Source organism: Filicampus tigris, chromosome 6 (genome assembly GCF_054856515.1).
Source record: "Filicampus tigris isolate MCC_2025a chromosome 6, RoL_Ftig_1.0, whole genome shotgun sequence".
NCBI lineage: Eukaryota > Metazoa > Chordata > Actinopteri > Syngnathiformes > Syngnathidae > Filicampus > Filicampus tigris.
The window spans coordinates 13067300-13079474 of record NC_141222.1 but is presented as its reverse complement, the minus strand read 5'-3'; the positions used below and the strand labels follow the sequence as shown (position 1 = coordinate 13079474).

Sequence of the window (12175 nt, the reverse complement as noted above, 5' to 3'; positions counted from 1 at the left end):
TTTCCGTTTTCTATAAGCTTTTTTTTTTTTTTTCTTGTGTGTCCTTCCCTTTCAGCTAATCGCTCTCCGGTCAATTTCTACACCTCCCTGCTGAATAGTTGTACATTTCCGACAGATAAAAAGGTAATATGGATGATTTTGACATGCTCAACTCACCAGCAGCCGGAAACGGCGTCGGCTCAGACGAGGACCCCGCTGCGGCGTTTTTGGCCCAACAGGAGAGCGAAATCGCGGGGATTGAAAACGACGAAGGCTTCAGCATCCTGGACAGTGGAGAGGTCCCTTCGTCGCTGGCAGATTCCAACGGTGGGTGACTGCCGCAGTCAGCTGAGAATACTTTGCTCTCACATCCCTGATAAAAGTTGATCAAATGTTGCCCTGTAGTCACACTTAAGCATAGAACCGAACTTATTTTTAGTGTACGATTCTGATCATCTCGGTCACAGCTAGCTGTGCTAAGCTAACTTGACCCCCTGACTGACAACTCACAAATGTGACAATGACAATAAAATGACAAACATCAAACACCTAAGTATCGAAACCTTAAAAGTGGCAGACGTTTTTTTAATGGTTTTGTGTATTATTGAGTGAGCGGTTTGCCTGCCAACTAGAGGACGACGATGATACATGCGCCCAGTAACATTCCAGTGGCTATAATAAACAGTAAAGAAACATATGTAAAAAAAAAAAATAGAAAAGTAGTCATTCATAAGGTTTTCCGAGATTAATTAATTATATTTATAATGTTTTTCATACGAAGTTTCATGATATATTGGTCGTCGAACATTGAGCCCGATTGGTAGTGAATGAAAGCCTTACATTTAATTGCAGTGAGCGTTGAACTTTGTACTTAACTGATCATAATTCTTCAGAGGTGATCAAGGTTTTAGAGAACACTCTGTCTGCTTGGTTTCTAACGGAACATTTCCTGCTGTCTTTGTAGATGGTGCTGTCAATGGAGAGTTCCATGGGGTAATTAGTCTTATCATTATTTTCACAGATTGACACATGTACGTCTTTTTTTCTTAATTCTTGTTTCTTACTTAGTTTGCTTCTCCAGATCAGCAAAGCTTTTATCGATTGTCAGACCTTTTTAATAACTCAAATTAATTTTCAAATACCAACAGTCAATTTGGAAATCTACATGCCAACCAGGTAAATCTTGGGGTAAATTCCTGAAATTTAATATGTTCTTTCTCTCTCGGCTGGCTTTATTAAAACCATTAAATATCATACCGGTGTTGACAATGATACCATCTGCTGATCAGTTCAACCGAGAAGGTACGTACTGACATGACACTATAGAATAGGATGCCTTTTATTGTCACTATACCCATGTACACTGAGATTTAAATGGAAAAAGGCACAATAATGTAGGACTTGCTCCCCCATTTATTTGTGATGAAGTTTATTAGAAGTATACAATTTCAATTTACTCTTAATTACAAGCATTGTTTAATGTTTGCTCAGTTCTCCGTATTCCACTTGTGTTGCACAAAGTTAGGAAAGGTACTAATGAACAGACTTTTTTTTCATTTAAGTAGAGGCTGGAGCCTTCCCGTTTTCCCTTTCCTGTGCTGTCATTGCAACATTGCTGCCTTTTGCAATGTCAGGACTTCCTTTGGCCTGTTAGAGAAGAACAAGAAATGGCATCTGTCTTTGTTTTTAGAGAGAGACTAAAGTGTACATTTTGCAAAGTGCACTGCTGCCAGGGAGAAAAACTGCAAGAAATAAGTCTGAGGTGGTAGTTGGAGCTATTAGAAGTATCAGTTGTCACCACCGTCTAAAGTGTATCATGTTTCTTAGGAAAGCAACGGCCCATCTGACGCCTATGCAGCAATTTCCAATGCAGACCGCCTGCAGGCAGAACCTGAAAGCCTTCGCAAATGGAGGGAGGAGCAAAAAGAGAGACTGGAGATGCTTGGTAAGCCCAGAAAAAGAAGAGCTCAATTACATCTACTGGTGTGAATACAATCCCAGATGTGTGTAAATCATTAGAAAACTTGCAAAGCTTGCAAAGTTCAGTTGATCCCGCCCTGCGCCCATTGTTGGAAATCAACGGAGCCCGTGCGGTGTGGTTTCAGGCCCAGCAGAGTGGTCTGGTGTGGTGCTGTGTGGGGCCAATGTAAAAGCGGCAAATGTCAATTGGTGTTTTCACTGTTCCTTTAAAAGCCTACATTTTCCTGTGTTGCTATTCTGTTGAAACACTGTGAAGCACCACCTGGAATGGGCAGCTGATAATATTCCATTTTTGGAATCAATGTCTTGTCACTACCAATATTAATGCCGATTACTCAAGTAATCGATGTGATAATCAATTCTAAAAAGATTAGTTTGTGACAGCCCTGTTGCTGGTGTTGTTTTGTTATTTGTCAAATTTTATACATTGAAAAATATTTGTTAAATTGAAAATTTGGGGGGAAGTTTATTGATAGTGGATGGATGTTAAATGAAATAAAATTTCCTACTACAAAAAAAAACCCACAACAGAATTACCGAAAATTAGTACCATTGAGTAGCGGTATTGATTCCCAGGTACCAAGAATCGGAACCAAACCGGTTCAAATGTGTAAGGAACTCATCCCTAGATTCAATTGTCATATCCTGTTGGGCCAAATCAGTCAGTTGGTGGAACAACTTGAGTCAATGTTCATCGTCCTGTTGACTTTGGGTAGCTGTCTACTTTTTCTTCACTGACCGGGTCACTTTCTCTGCTTGAGAATCCCGTTGAGAAAGACACCAGCAAATCCTTGTCTTGACCAAATGAGATCTTCTCCTCAAACCAGTTTAGGGCGTGTTGATTTTTTTCAGCAATGCACCAGTTATGCTAAAGGAAGCTTAAAGGTTGTATCCAGGCACCACTTCTAAGCATTTGTAGATTTCGATCCTACCCTCCAAAATCCCCTTACTAAATCTTGTCTGTGCTTACCTCCCTGGCCAGATGATAACTCTCGCAAACAAGAGTCTGAGTGGAAGACCAAGGCCAAGGTGGAACTTGAGGAGTGGCATGCCAGGCAAAATGAGCAACTGGAGAAAACCAAAGCCAATAACAGGTACTGGTTTCAAAGATTGCTTCCATGTCGGGGAACTTACTGGTGAAACAACTTGTCAACAATAAAACCTTAGGTTATGATGGAAATTTAAATATAACTCAGGGAATAAACATTAGTTTAGTGATTCCAAATCTGCCCTATTTTTTTTCTCTAGCACATCAGGTTTGGTTTTATAATAGTAATATGAATAATAATGTACTAAATATATTCATATTTATGAAATGAGGGTTAGGTTCAGTCACAGGTGGATTTTTTTTTTCTGAAACATCATGGCTATACATGAATGCATGGTCAAATCCTTATTACAGCAGATTTTATAGGTCAAACTTAAAAACAACAAATGATAATATCTCAAAAAGCTGATGTGCGCGGAAAAAGTAAAGATGTTTTCGATATCGTGGTCAAAAATATGTTTAGGGAGACAAAGCCATCTCTGAAAATTGCTGTTGACCAGTGTATTTTTTTTTTTCGGGGCGGATAAAAAAAAAATCTATCGGTGCAGTTCAACAAATCTGAATGTCTTAGAAAAGTTCCTTCAATTCCAAAAGTGCAACACAAACAGTTTTATACATATTCATTAAATATTTAAGCACATACTTTTCATGACGTTAATTCCTACCTAATACCGTGCTACACCTACCCGGCTTCCTACTTCACCGGGCGGACCATGTCACTGAGCTATCGGGGAAGTCAAAAAGCTGCGGAATAAGCTTCTATTCCAACGGGAAATGGTGCACTAATGTCACGGAGGTCAACACAAACAGCAGCCTGGATTTGGAGTCGCTCTTTCTAAACTGTAAGCCATTCTCCTCACCACGAGAGTTCTCCTCCTTCATACTCGCCGGTACATCCCACCACAAACTAATACGAACACAGCGCTACCAACGCTGGCTGACCATGTATATGAACTCGAGCTAAAGCACCCAGAATCGCTCCTCATCATCCTGGGGGATTTTAATTAAGCACAACTTAAACATGAACTTCCTATTGATTGTTTCAGCACAGAAGAGAAAAAAATTGGACTACTGCTACACAACACTGAAAGACTCATACCGGTCTGTTGCCTGTACAGCTTTGGGCTTGTCTGACCACTTTTTAAACGAGTTAATTCCAACACAGAGTGAAATGTGCAAAACTGTCTGTAAAAGCTGTGAAGAAGTGGACTGATAGAAGCAAAGCTGGATGTTTGGACTGCACTGACCTTGAAACTTCTGCTGGCAGTCAAATACACTGCAACTTCATACACCAGTTTCTGTGAGGACATGTGTGTCCCGACAAAGACCTTCCACTCCTTCAACAACCCCACGCCGTGGTTCACTGCCAAACTCAAGTCAACTTAGAAAAGCCAAAGAGGTCGAGTTTGTGCGCACGTGGTGAATGTTGTTTCTTCGTCAAGGTCGCAAAGACGTTCGCCAGCAATTTTAATGGTGTTTAACAGTTTTTGTTGTCGCATTCAAATTTAGAAAATGTTCCACACAGCGACAAGAAAAACTGTTTGCGAGCATTAAAACTGTGTTGGGAATATCAGGTGAACGTCTTTGCAGCTCTGCATTCAATAGCATCATCCCGGAATGCCTCTTCTCCAAGCTTCTCCGGCTCAGTGTGTCTCCTGCCATCTGACAGGCAGGGCACAACAGCTCATGTGGACAACGTAATTAACACGTGCCGTCAGCACTGGGGGCCCACAAGGACGCGTCCTGTCTCCGCTGCTCTTCTCTCCCTCCACGAATGACTGCGCCTCAAGGCACCTAACTGCCAAACTCTGAAGTTTGCAGACGACAGCTCAAACATCGGCCTCATCAAAGACTGTGATGAGTCGACAGGAAGGGGTGCTCTGGTGCACCCAACCTGGAGCCGTGGCCATGCTCAAAACTGTAGAGATGATCGCGGACTTGAGGAAACAACCTTCGCCACAGCTGACCCTCACATTGACAACTGACTGCCATGTGTCAAGACCTTCCAAATTCCTGGGAATCACAGTCTCTCAGGCCCTGAAGTGGGAGGCCAACATTAACTCCATCCTGAAAAAAGGGCCCAGCAGAGGAGGTAGTTTTTGAGCCTGCTGAGGAAGCACGGCTTGCCACAGGAGCTCTTGAGACACTTCTATACAGCAGTCATTGTATCAGTCCTTTGTTCCTCCATCCCAGTCTGGTTTGGTGCCGCCACGAAAAAAAGACAAAACCGCCTTCAACGGACAGTTAGGGCTGCTGAAAAAAAATCTCTGGTATCCCCCTACCTGCTCCTGAGGACTTGCACGCTCTAAGAACCAAGACAAGGACAAGGGAAATTCTCCTGGATCCCCCCACACGCTGGTCACCACCTTTTCCAGCTCCTCCCCTCAGGTAGGCGCTATCAAACAATGCACACTAAAACCAGCAGACATTCAAACAGTTTCTTCCCTTTCACCATCAACTCCCTAAACAGTTGACTCCAACCGCACTGTGGTACTTGGCAAATGTGAAATTTTGCACATCCCTGTGTGCCAGTGTCATTGTACCAAACCTGCATCATCCGCACAACCGTCATAGTATTGTTACTACCATGCTAATGCTCACTTTCTCTACTTGACGACTCTCGGTCATTGTTGCACAACTGTCAAATAGTAGACTTACATTACGGAAAGACTTTCTATACTTGTGTGTCATGTCTTTGTCGTAGTTGCTTGTTACTGCGATACTAGTGTAGCTCAAACTACCGGAGACAAATTCCTTGTATGTTTTACATACCTGGCCAATAAAGATGATCCTGATTGGAATACAACAAACCAACATCATTGTTTTTTTGATGTGATGCAATTTACAAAAGGGTTTTTGTTTGCCGCAAGCTGAAATCATCAAAATTATGGAAGAAAACTCATAAAATATTTCACTCTGCATGTAGTGAACTTGCAAGTTTCATTTAAACTACCGATTAAAAAATATATACGTTCATTATTCACCCGTGTGTGTCTGTTTACATATTTGATGGCAGGTAATGCAAAATTAAAAAATACAAATTAAACTACCTTCATGTCTTTCTTCGAAAGATCATTAGAAAGTTATCAGGACAAAATGAGGGGAAACAATCATCTGGCCTTTTAGCTATTGTTTTATTAAGGGGAATAAAGTGGTGGCTTAAGATATGAATGTATTGACTCATTGGTTTTTGGAGATACGAGCCATGTTGCATCTCAAGCAGTTATGAAATGCGCGATATAAATACATTTGTATTGTATTGTGTCACTACACTTTTTTGTCTTGAGAGATGAGCAAAAAATGAGATGAGTGCGCTTCAGATCTCCACCGCTAGATGGCGGCAGCACACTTCATAACATACAGCCACCATCCGTTCACGTTGGTTTCCTTGCAGTGGAAGGAAGATATCAGTTGGGGGCAGTATTGTACCGTTAAGTTGCTTTGCCAACTGCCAATTGACTCCTCAGAAAAAGGACAAGGAAGGACAAAACTGTGTTTTGTTGTGTTCACTTTTTCCATGTTTGTAGGTTCTGCGGAGAGTAAATGTTATTACTGTAGTTTTATACAGTACAATACTGGTGAATGCAATCTTATTGGGGGTAAAAAAAAATATTTCTGTTTATTTCAATGGGTATCTTATTTTTTAACCAAACTCTAGGTACTTGTAAACGTCTATAAAATGTGATTTATTTGTATTATTATAATTTTTTTTTCTGAATTTTTCTGAGCTCTGTTGGAGGATTTCGGTCACTGTTTTGGGGGGAAATTGCGTGTTATTCACAGGAAATTACAGCAATACTGATGAATTCATTGTTTGTTAAAAAATACATGGGAAGAGGAATTTAATTGCATATTAAAGCACAATCGCAATATTGAAGGGGGAAAAATTGCTCTTAGACTTTTCAAAATTGTTCAGCTCTAGAAGGTATTGGTCTAACAATTTTCTTATTAACCACTAGAATTTCAAAGCCCTAGACCATAATGCCGGATTTGGATTGTCCTGTACTATAACACTTGTTTCCATCCTCTTCTCCATTTCTCTGTTCTCTTCTGCCCTCATGCTGCTCTGTCGCGTGGGCGGATGTTTGTCCAGGGTGCTCGATGAAGACTTCTACAAGCAGCCCTTCTCTGAACTCATTGGTTATGTGTATGTTGCTCCAACTAACATCCTCTCTTCTCATTTTGTGCCTTTGTTTGTTTTTCCTCTCCATTTTCACCCACGAACCAACAACATGGCATCACACATCTCATTAGGGCATCAATGTTAGGGCATTGTAGTTTGCCATCACACTGTATCCGATCCATCTTAAATCATGAGCATCGCTCTTGTCAAGATGTACTTTGCGACCGATTCTATCGGCATGTCACACGAGAGGAATGCGATTGCATGTCACAGCTCACATTCACACTGCCTATCGCATCTGTGGGTTTTTTTCTCTCTTAATTGTGTGTGCAAGTTGTCACTCATTAAAAAAGAATGCCCTGGTGGCGCTCATGTACATTTTTTTCTTTTTTTTTTTACTTAAACAATTAATTGGTCCCAAACAAATTTACCAGTCATATGTTGGATGTTTTGAAGCAGTTGTGTCATTGGTATAATCACTATTCTTTACAGTTTCCTCTTTTTCTTTTTTGTTTAACTTGCACAGTTTGAATCTACCTTGCATACCTTTTTTTTTTTTTTTTTAAATTTGGTGAGCCACAAAACAATCCATAGTTAGGGGTATAACAAAAAATGGTTTGAACCGGAAATTTTTGGGGGGGATTCAAAAGATGTGAATATATTGAATCAAACCGAATTAGTCCACTTGGAAATATATCGAGATCCGTTGTAAAGATTAACAGTGACCGAAGATATATTTGCAATATATTTTGCTGTAACGAGAACTGTGTTTGCAACAAGCAGTGGCTGACTAAACAGGTCAGTTATTTCGTGGAGCGCGTCGTGAGTGCCTCAGTGAATGGGAGCGGAATGGAAAGCTGTCCTCTATAAAGCAAATCGTTGTAGTTAACTCCTTCACTGCCAGACATTTTGAGACCCTCTTTTACCCTAACATTAGAAAAAATGTGGAAAAAATATATAAATAGGTTCCTGGTATTGAATGGATGGACTGTGAAGAGACAAGTCAATTTGTCAATGGCGGTGAATGAGTTAAGTTAGATGGCCGTTAACGTGGCAAAGTACACATCCCGACTTGGATATTTATTTATCTAAATTATACAGGAAGGATTTTAACCTGATGCGCATCCAGACGGGCACAGAGTTGGGGCGCCTTCGCTGTATGTACCGGTAGGAGCATTCAAACACCGGAGGAAATTTTTATCAACACAAAACTGAAAAGTTGGCCGCAGTTGCGATCATGTTAGGCGATCGTATTTTCCTCTTACCGGGTAATCACTAATTGCAATTACCTTAATAGATATGCCATTGTTTGCACATGGCTACACAAATTTAGTCAACGCTCAAACTTGGTTGCTTACCAAAGCAACAGCACTGACTGAAGAACCTATAAAATCTCTCAGATTAATTAAAGTGTTGACTTACTGCTTGTTGTAAATGATTTGTTTATAGTGGAGAGAGCTATGCATCTTATTTTTTCAGTCTACCTTTGTTCTTGATGTTTCGCTGCTTTTCTAGGCCACAATAGATTGATTGCATTTACCGCCAATATGAGGATTGTTCTTAACCCCCTTCCTGCCTTAATTGTTTCTAACGTGAGACTGGGGGCAAAGATGTTCCCAAGAAAAGGACACAACTGCTTCAAACAGGACATGCCAGCCAGTCTTTTGACGTGTGCAGCCTTTGCTTTTACTGTCGGATGGCTTCAATGCGCTCTAGCCTGCATTGTGGTGTGCATCCTTACCTACAATTTAACCAATCCAGCACTGAGCAATGTATAATTGGCAGTAATTTCTCATTGAAGTTTTTTTTTTCTTTTAAAAACAAAAAATTGACTCGTTTTTTAGCACGATATCATTAGGTTGTTTTTTTTTTTGTTGCTGTTTTTTTTTGTCTAAACCTACTGGAATTATTAAGCATACCTCAATGCAGTGTACCGGGTAAGTACACATAATTTTTCCTGTCTCCCATGGACCATGTAGAAATTTGAGATCAAGCATCCACCTTATTTGCATAGGTAGTGTTAAACAAAGCAGTTGATTTGCTCATTTTACAGTTTTGCTTTGGCCAGCCCTTTTAATGCACTCTCCTTCATCATGGAGACTTCGGTGTGTAGAAATTAAATGACAAACACGAGCTTTCCAGTAAGCAAAGTGAAGGCTGCTCACTGATCATGCTGTGTCTTTTTAGAACGGCTGGGGAAAAAAACAAATGCATAAAATAACTCACTTTTTGCATGTTGGCTTAAAACATCTGCAGAGCTCATCTTTTGGTTGTCTTTCATTTTGCCCCCCCCCCCCCCCCTTTTTTCTCTTCTAAATTCTGACCTGTGAACTATTTCTCCCTCCTTTCTTTTCCTATGCACCTTTAAAGCACACACATTAACCATCCTTGCTACCGCCTAGACCAGTTAAGTAACAAAACACCAAAATGTCCATTTAAGTTCGTCTTGCTTTTGTGGTGGGATTTGATGAAGCTTTGTGTATTAGCCCCATATGTACTATAAACCCCGTTTAGTTGAACAGTTGTTTGTATTGCCTCTTTTGTGATGTGCGTTGTTCGTTGTGATGGTGGTTTGATTTGCTCCTCATCCCCATTTTGCTTTGTGTAATTTGTTGTTGTAGCTAGTAGTTGACCTGGTGTAGCTAGTCGTTGACCTGGGAGGGAGGGTTGGTGTAAATACAGTATTTGTAGGTGGGTTCAGGCTTAAGGTTATGTCCGTGACATAGTGGCGCCTACAACTACAGTTTTCACATGTGGCGTTCACTGTTTTATTTTGAAAAGACCTGAACTGATTTTACAATTACAGTACACATCAAATGCAACTACTTTGTAAATGAGACCACCGATTTAAAATGCCTGCTTTGTGCATGTCAAAGGTCCAGTATTGATTACAATCCGTCTGGACTTGGTTAAAAGCAACAAACAAAAGACTCGGCAGAAGTTTTGTTTCAGTCAAGGGCAGCTATTAGTGATGGGAATGTCGGCTCCCGAACTAGCTCCCGTAACGTCTAAAAATCAGAAGCATGCGGCCGCGGAATAGCTTGAAGCACAACAATAGCCTTCCACGTGTACAAGTACCACATTTTCTTGTGTTGTTCCTACAGTTTTTACTACAAACCTTTCTGTTGTACCCAGTTACAAATACAGGTGACTGCACTGTAATGTTAAGAGAGTATTGGGGTCATGAAAGTTGTGTTCCGTCTTCCCTTTGTGTTTTGCTCTGTGGTAGCCTCTGCTGAACCAATTGACACTTTGTACGTTTACATGACATTAGAGAAAATGTTATTGGCTCGGACTGGAAATGGATTCAAGATGCATGTGAACACCTTTGGAAACAAGAAAGAAATCCTTGATCGCAAATAAAGAACATAACACTACTATGCACAACACATGGCATTCACATCTATTCAATAAAAACCATGTCAAGTTTGTTTTTAGCCACAATTGTAAACTAGGTCAGGTATATACTTTTTTGACCCCGAAAGAGATTGTAAGCGAAACCGCATGCAAACGTACTTGCTCAGCCCAACTACAGACATCGACTCTGATTGTTCATTTGTCTCCTCATGCTTCTAAGATCAAAGCGGAGCTGTGTTTAATCGCTCTAGCAAATGAATAGACACATTCTCATTGGGACTTGGGCTGCCTGGTTTTCAGCAGAGGAATATCTTAGAGCTGTTTAATATTTTGTTGTCAGCTCTTCTGCCTTTGACAAGTTTCTATTGCCCCCCCCCCCCCCCTGTCGGGCGCAGGGCGGCTGAGGAGGCCATGCTTTCAGACATGGACGAGAACAACCCCGGCACGGAATGGGAGCGAGTGGCCCGCCTGTGCGACTTCAACCCAAAGTCCAGCAAGCAGGCCAAAGACGTGTCCCGCATGCGCTCCGTCCTCATCTCCCTCAAGCAGTCCCCGCTTGTCCGCTAGGCTGCGCTCCATAACATTCAGGATCGCCGTCAATGTAAAACGCAACAGCTGACGACCCACATCTGTATTTGAAGAAAAGGTGGCATATTCCCCTTCTGTCTATACCCACACACAGCTTGTTTTCTGTAGTGGAAGGGATCTCAAACCACAGAGTATTCTTCTCCTAACAGGTTACTGTTTTGTCACTGAATATTTTTTTCAATGATGCGTATTCCGACCAAATGCAAGTCCTAGTTTGGGTCCACAAAGCCAGCAGATGATAACGGCCCCGTCAAAACATGCTGTAACCCCCTCAAACTCTTGTAAGATTTCTTCTTTTTTTAATATGTCACATCAAAGTGTTTACACACCCATACATAACATTTCATCAGACTCTGTATTTCTGTTTAAGGACCAAATTAAAAAAACAAAAAAAAAAAAAAAAAAAAAACAACAACCGTGTTTTGAAGTGTCAGTGTAGTGCCGGCTTGTGGCATATTGTGTTCAATCTATGCATCTCCTTATGAAAAGCGCCTACTCTGTCGTGAAAATAGTCCAGTGCATTACAATTCAAACATGTTGACAGCTCAGTGTGTGTATGTACTGTGTTCACCTATGTACATATACAGAAGGCAATATATATACACAGAGTATAAAACCTATATGTTATCGAATCTGACAGTTGTGGTTTTAAAGAGAACGAATTAGTCAACTGTTGTTTGACCACGCATGTCCATTGCCCACTTGTTTCAATATCAGTAAACAGTGAATCAAAATTGTTGTCCTGTTTTTTTTTTCATTATCCGTTGAGGCTCCTCCTTCTTAAATATTAGTTTTAAATGTTTTATTGAAGGAAAACGGATTGTATTACTTTGCACGTCAGGTTATTCTGGTTTAAGTTTGAAGTTCTTCATGTAGGTGCTTTTGTCTTTTCTGTTTGTTAAATGCTGAAGCAAAGTCTGCCTCACAAGTTGGGGCTTCAATTCTCGGCTCCAGCTTCCCTCTGTGGAGTTTGTATGTTCTCCCCATGCTTGTGTGGATTTTCTATGGGTACGCCCACTTTCAAAAGCATGCAGGTTGGGTTATCTGAACCTACCAATGGTATCAGATTAAAACATTTTGGGAATTATGAACTCACTACA

At 40.8% G+C, this 12175-nt stretch overlaps 1 protein-coding gene and 1 pseudogene across 3 annotated transcripts; both read left to right on the top strand.

Annotated features, from left to right (window-relative positions):
* Positions 1–11809, top strand: clta (clathrin, light chain A). 3 transcript variants are annotated; one of them, XM_086033758.1, is made up of 7 exons: positions 1–306; positions 944–972; positions 1807–1924; positions 2942–3053; positions 7101–7154; positions 9501–9536; positions 10883–11809. In XM_086033758.1, the coding sequence occupies exons 1-7, from the start codon at positions 129–131 to the stop codon at positions 11052–11054; spliced, it is 699 nt and encodes a 232-aa protein (XP_085889884.1). In that variant the 5' UTR covers positions 1–128; the 3' UTR covers positions 11055–11809. The 3 variants fall into 3 exon arrangements, with proteins under 3 accessions (XP_085889884.1, XP_085889885.1, XP_085889887.1); XM_086033759.1 differs by lacking the exon at positions 9501–9536; XM_086033761.1 differs by lacking the exons at positions 7101–7154; positions 9501–9536 and having other exon boundaries at positions 2–306.
* On the top strand, positions 3075–7094 carry LOC147145885 (uncharacterized; annotated as a pseudogene).
* Positions 11810–12175: the final 366 nt, after the last annotated feature.

Coding starts and splice junctions, on each gene's coding strand:
- clta (XM_086033758.1), top strand. CDS start 129: ATGGATGATTTTGACATGCTCAACTCACCAGCAGCCGGAAACGGCGTC. Junction 307..943: donor GTCGCTGGCAGATTCCAACG/GTGGGTGACTGC, acceptor CTGTCTTTGTAG/ATGGTGCTGTCAATGGAGAG. Junction 3,054..7,100: donor AAAACCAAAGCCAATAACAG/GTACTGGTTTCA, acceptor ATGTTTGTCCAG/GGTGCTCGATGAAGACTTCT.